Source organism: Andrographis paniculata, unplaced genomic scaffold (assembly GCF_009805555.1).
Source record: "Andrographis paniculata isolate CXL003 unplaced genomic scaffold, ASM980555v1 Contig62END, whole genome shotgun sequence".
NCBI lineage: Eukaryota > Viridiplantae > Streptophyta > Magnoliopsida > Lamiales > Acanthaceae > Andrographis > Andrographis paniculata.
Genome location: NW_026137598.1, coordinates 490322 through 496233, shown reverse-complemented (window position 1 = coordinate 496233; position 5912 = coordinate 490322). Strand labels below are relative to the sequence as shown.

Genomic DNA, 5912 nt, shown 5'->3' with positions numbered 1-5912 from the left:
CCAACCGCTTTCATTGCCTCTGGATCGGGTTCCATTCGTTTTGAACATCTTCCGTTGTTTTTGGACCGGGTTCCATTTGCTCTGAACTTCTTCCATTGCCTCTGGATCAGACCTGCAGCTTACCTTGACTTGCTTCCATCATATTCCTAGTCGGTCTATGGAGATATGTTCCCAACAGCCTCGAGTTACATAGAATCATCCTTCTTCTTTCTTTTGGTTTGGTCCATAGAACCTTCCATATAGAACATATAGGTGCTAGGGTCTTCCATTGATGTTACGAAGTTACCAACCCAGGGTCGATGGAGGTTGTTGTCTAAAGGCCTGTGGAAGCTACATCATCTTGCTCTGTGGAAGCACCGCAGTCTGATGGAAGTTGTTGCCTTCAGCTTTGAGTCATTTGGACTTGGGGTCCAACAATTGCCCTCCTAAAAAAAGGGATATAATGTGAAACAAATGGAGCTTTATCCTTTTTTGGAATTTTCTTCTTGTGGAGCTTTGAATTCTGCTAGAGTCTTGTCCATTTGCTTCCGTTTTGGAAGAGGCTTCTCCATTTGCTTTCCTCTTGGAATGGACTCCTTCGTCTGCTTTTCTGTCTGAAGCGGCTCCATAGTTTGCTTTCTTCCTGAAAATAACTCCACAACCTGTAACCTGCTTCCATTTTTTTAGCAGCCTGGAAAAGATCTGCTTTCATTTTGTTTCATATTTAACAGTCTGGAAAAGACCTGCTTTCACTTATCCACTTTATACCTTTATCAAAACTCAAGTGGCGACATATACCCCTTAAGGTGCCTAGCATTTATAACAATTCTATGTTTCGTCCCATCAATATTCATCAATCTATAAGCACCGTTAGACAACACTTTACTTACTTGATACGGACCTTCCCACGTAGAAGACCACTTCCCAAATGTGTTATCTTTGAAACCTTCGGGTAACACTGCTTTCCACATCAAATCTCCTTCATGGAATGCTCGCCGGCGTACTTTTTGTTATAAGCTTGTGCCATTTTCACTTTATTCACTTGGATATTCTCCAAGGCCATCATCCAATCTCCGTGTACGTCGTCCAACCTTTGTAACATATTTGTGTCATATTGTTCGGGATTGAGAAAATTTTGCTTCAAGACTCGTAAAGATGGCACTGTGATTTCCAATAGCAATATCGCTTCTTGCCTATAGAGCAGCTGGAATTGGGTGCAATCAGTGGCTTTACTTCGGTATTGCCTGCAGGCCCATAAAGCCTCCCTCAACACTTCGTACAATCTTATCGGGTTTTCTTCCACAGCCTTTTTAATTAGTCTAATTAAGATTTTATTGGCTGCTTTGGCCTACCTGTTCGCTTGCACATAATACGAGAACAAATGCAAAAGAGTAATCCCATACTGTGCGGCAAAGGCAGCCACTCTATCACTTGTAAAAACAGTACCTTGATCGGTGGTAATTGTTTGCGGAATTCCATACCGGTGAATAATGTGTTCCTTAATGAACTTGATCACTTCTTGGTATGTTACGTTGGTCAATGGTACAGCTTCTATCCACTTTTTGAAATAATCCGTGGCCACCAATATGAACGAGTGTCGTTTAGAGGATGGCGGATGGATCTTTCCGATGATATCCATCGCCTATCCCCGGAATGGCCATGGTTTCATGACCGCATGCATTTTTTCCACTGGAATTTGGATCAAAGGACCATGTCGCTGACACACTTCACATAATTGAGCATACTTGATGCAATCCTCTGTCATTGACGGCCAAAAATATCCATACCGTTGGATCGTCCATCTCATGACTAATTCAGATCTGTGTGCTCCGTAAACCTCTTCATGCACCTCACCCATCACCTTTATAGCTTCCTGAGTATCCATGCATTTCCCTAGCATGCCTCCGTAACTTTTCAAGAGTATCACCCGTTGGTTGTTCCAAATACTTTCTTAATTCCATACGCCAATCCTCTACTTCCACTGGGCACAGACATACTCACCCTGACTTGAAATTTCCTCCAGCGGACGGCTTATACCCAGGGCTTCTTAAGCTAAATCATTAGTTACTCTGTTTTCAACTCGAGGTATGAATTTCACCATTGCGTCGTCAAAATTTTGCAACATCGTAATTGTCTCCATTCGAAGGTTTCTCAACTTTTCATCTTTGCATTGGACTCACCAGCAATTTTCTTCAGAATAAATTGTGAATCGCCTTAAACTCTGATTGCCTCAGCTTTTTTTTTTTTTTATGGAGGATCTTTAGTCCAATTAATGAGGCTTCATATTCTGCTTGATTATTAGTAAATATGGGTGCCAATGGTTTGGTAACAGACTACTTTCTTCCCCGTGGGCTCTCGATAAAGACCTCAGCTCCAACGCTGGTCTGCATGCTGGAACCATTAAACTTCAAGATCCATGGCATCGGACTAATAACAACCTCCATACGATCACCTTCTTGGTCGGATATCAAACTCGGATAATCTGCCAAAAAATTAGCAATGACCTGACCTTTGACAACTTTAATTGGTATATATCTTAAATCAAATACGGCTAGCTTTACATCCCATTTCGCTTGCCTTCCTCTTAAAGCTGGCATGCTTAGTAAATATCTCAAAATATCGACATGACACACCACTTCTGTCTCCCTTGGGGCCAAATAATATTCAAGTTTCGTGCAGGCATAAATCAAGCCGAGAAATAATTTTTCCATAGGAGTGTACCTTGTCTCCGCATCATTCATTACCTTAATGAGGTAAATAATGGCACACTCACTTCTATCGAGAGCTTCCTAGGCCAGTATGCAACTGAACGTATTCTCAGTGGCCGAAACATATAAGCGTAGAGGTTTACCTGCTTGCAGCGGCATCAACACTGGCAGATTGGCCAGAGTTTCCTTAATAGCTTCGAAAGCCTGCTAGTGTGGCGGCTTCCACACAAATTTCTCCATCCTCCGCAATTTGAGTAACGTGGAAAAAGCTTTAAGTTTTCCTGCAACATTCGAAACAAATCTTCACAAAAAGTTCACCTGCCCAAGGAATCCTTGGAGCTGTTTCAGATTCTCAGGCAATCGGGCATTGATGATAGCTTTCTTCTTGTTACTATCCACCTCGATACCCTTATTATACACCATGAAACCCAAAACATTTCTGGAGGCCACTCTGAATGCTTCGCTGGATTTATCTTTAAATTATATTGCCTCATTCGCCGGAAATCTTGCTCGAAGTCCACCAGATGTTCCGAAAAACCCTTGGATTTCACTACGATGTCATCAATGTAAACTTCCACCGACTGTCCAATTAAATCGTAAAATATGGTGTTCATTGCTTGCTGATAAGTCGCTCCAGCATTCAACCCAAACGGCATTACCACCCAATCATATACTCTAAGGGCCCCTGGGTATCGGAATGTCATTTTTGCAATATCCTCATCGGCTATGAAAATTTGGTTATAGCCAGAATACCCATCAATAAACGACAAGACTCCCGTTCATAGCGGCTGCATCCACTAACATATCGGTGATGGGCATGACGTATTCATCTTTGGGTGTCGCTAAATTCAAATTACGGTAATCGATGCATACCTGTAATTTTCCGTTTTTCTTAAGTATAGGAACAATGTTGGCAACCCATTCCGGGTATCGACAAATCCGGATGAATTCTACTCCCAAGAGCCGTTGAATTTCTTTCTTGATCTTTGGGTACACATCTGGATTAAACCTTCGCGGCGGTTTCTTGTGGGGTTTGTATCCGACTTTTATGGGTAGTCGATGTTCCACAAGTTCTCGAGCCATGTCTGGCATTTCATCGTAATCCCAAACGAAACAATCCCGGTATTCCTTTATAAATGTTATCAAGGCGGCTCGATCTTCTGATGTTAACAATGCACTAACTTTGGTGATTCGTGAAACTCCATCGGTACTCAAATCAACATCCTCCAGCGGGTCTTGGGCCTGGAACGCTTGATGTGTTTTGTGCAAGGGTGATGGTAATTCTACTTCATTGGCGAATTTCCCTGGATGGTTCTAAACTGCCAATGGAATTTGTTCTGAGCAGTTCTGGACCTTCCACGGGGTCTGCTCTGGCCAACTCTGGATGTTGCGTAACGAAGCTTGTTTTGGGTGGCTCAATGTTTTCCAAGGAGCCTGCTTTGGACTGCTCCAAACATACAATAGAGCCTGTTCCGAGCAGCTCACTACCTTATGTGGAACCTGTTCTAAACGGCTCTACTCGCAATGGAGCCTGCTTCAGGAAGCTCATATTGAATTTCGTCGCATTCAAAATTCATCGTTGTCTTGTTCATTCATAGGCCATGGATCGGCCCTCGCTTGAACCCTGAACTGCTTATCACTAAACACATATTCATAATTTCCTTCATTAGGTATGGAGGCGATCACTTCTGACAATGGAATCATCTCCGAATAGTAGAAAGTCGCATCGACAGTTGTGACCTCCGTTGCAAATGGATCTTTCTCCGCTTCAACTTCTTGAACCTCGTCGCCATCCCAAAATAGGAACTTCTGGTGTAAAGTCGACATGACACACTCGCAGGCGTGAATCCATTCCCACTTCAACAATGCTACATTTGACAGGCGGCTGTCTATTATCACAAACGTTGAGGGCAACTTCTTTGTGCCAACTTGCACCTCAACAGTAGCAGTTCCCACCGGCTTGTACGAATTTCCCATAAAATCTGTGGATTGTACTGAGGTTGGTATTAAATCATCCTTTGTCTTTCCTAATTTTTTAAATGTCCGAAACGACATCACGTTAGAAAATGCGCCGCCGTCTATCAGTACTCCACCCACAGGTCGTCCTTCCATTAAAGATCGAATGTATCGGGGCTTCACATGTTTATTCTGCCCGGACCCAATTCGATCAAATGTGACCGTTGTCACTACGTCATTCCATTCTGCAGCTGGCTCTTCATCTACGATCACTCCCTCGTAACTTTGCTCCCCTTACGGAGCTTTAAACTAAGATAGCAATAACCAGACAACCGATAATTGGCCAGCCTTAGTATCAAGCTCCTTCGGCTGTGTAGCTTTCGCCACCCATCGGCGTTGCCAATTTGGAGCGGGTCCGGCGCTCGGTGTAGAAAAAGTCAAGCGAGGTTGCAACTCTTGATTTTTCCGAGGTATTTCCTTATGTTCCTCAACTTTCGAGGCTTTCTCGTCCCGATTCATCATTTTTTGAACATGCATTCCTGGTTCAATTTTCTCACCCCCTGATAAGTTCCCTTCCTTTATCCTTACACTACTCCGACTTGGTTGAATGCCTTTAGCTTCCAGTCTAGCTTGTAATCGTTTCCTTTGTACCCTTCTTTTCTAGGAGCGCGTAAGATCTCCCATTACCCTCCTAGCATTTGCCTCCGGCACATTGACTGTCCACTTCTTCGAATCTACTGTTGATGGAGGCTTCCGCATCGTTTTTGGAGTAATGGTAATCTGATCGGCGGACGTAATAGTCCAAACTCGCTTACCACTAGCGACTTTGACCTCAACCACAGTGGCATCCGGCTTGATACTTGAGCCTGGAGCTGCGGCTTTAGTCATCACGTTATTGCATTCCCAAAATTCCCTGACATTTGGAATCGTCACTTTCAGATTAGGGCTCTGCTCTACGACTCTAGGTTTCTTACCTCCACCATTTCCATTAGGCTCAGCCAGCCTATCAAAGACTAAACCCCGTTGTCGTATCCTAGGTCTGTCGTTCATGAACCGGATGCCGAACCGGTTGCTTCCCTTTGTGTTGTCTCTTGGGATCTCCTGTGGACATGGTGTTAATGGACAGAGCCGGAAACGGATTTGCGTCCACTTGCATACTCTTCTCTGCCAATTTTAACCTGCCATCATCTAAGGCCTTCTAGATTGTATTTCGTAGGTACGTACAATTGGCGGTAGCATGTGTTTAGCTTCCATGCCACTTACAGTACA

General features: G+C 43.7%; 1 protein-coding gene across 1 annotated transcript; it reads right to left on the bottom strand.

Moving 5' to 3' along the window:
- Positions 1 to 949: 949 nt before the first annotated feature.
- Positions 950 to 1618, bottom strand: LOC127261129 (uncharacterized). The gene is made up of 2 exons (XM_051289335.1): positions 1332 to 1618; positions 950 to 1223 (listed from the first exon to the last, which is right to left on the bottom strand). The coding sequence occupies exons 1-2, from the start codon at positions 1616 to 1618 to the stop codon at positions 950 to 952; spliced, it is 561 nt and encodes a 186-aa protein (XP_051145292.1).
- Between the last annotated feature and the right edge of the window lie 4294 nt (positions 1619 to 5912).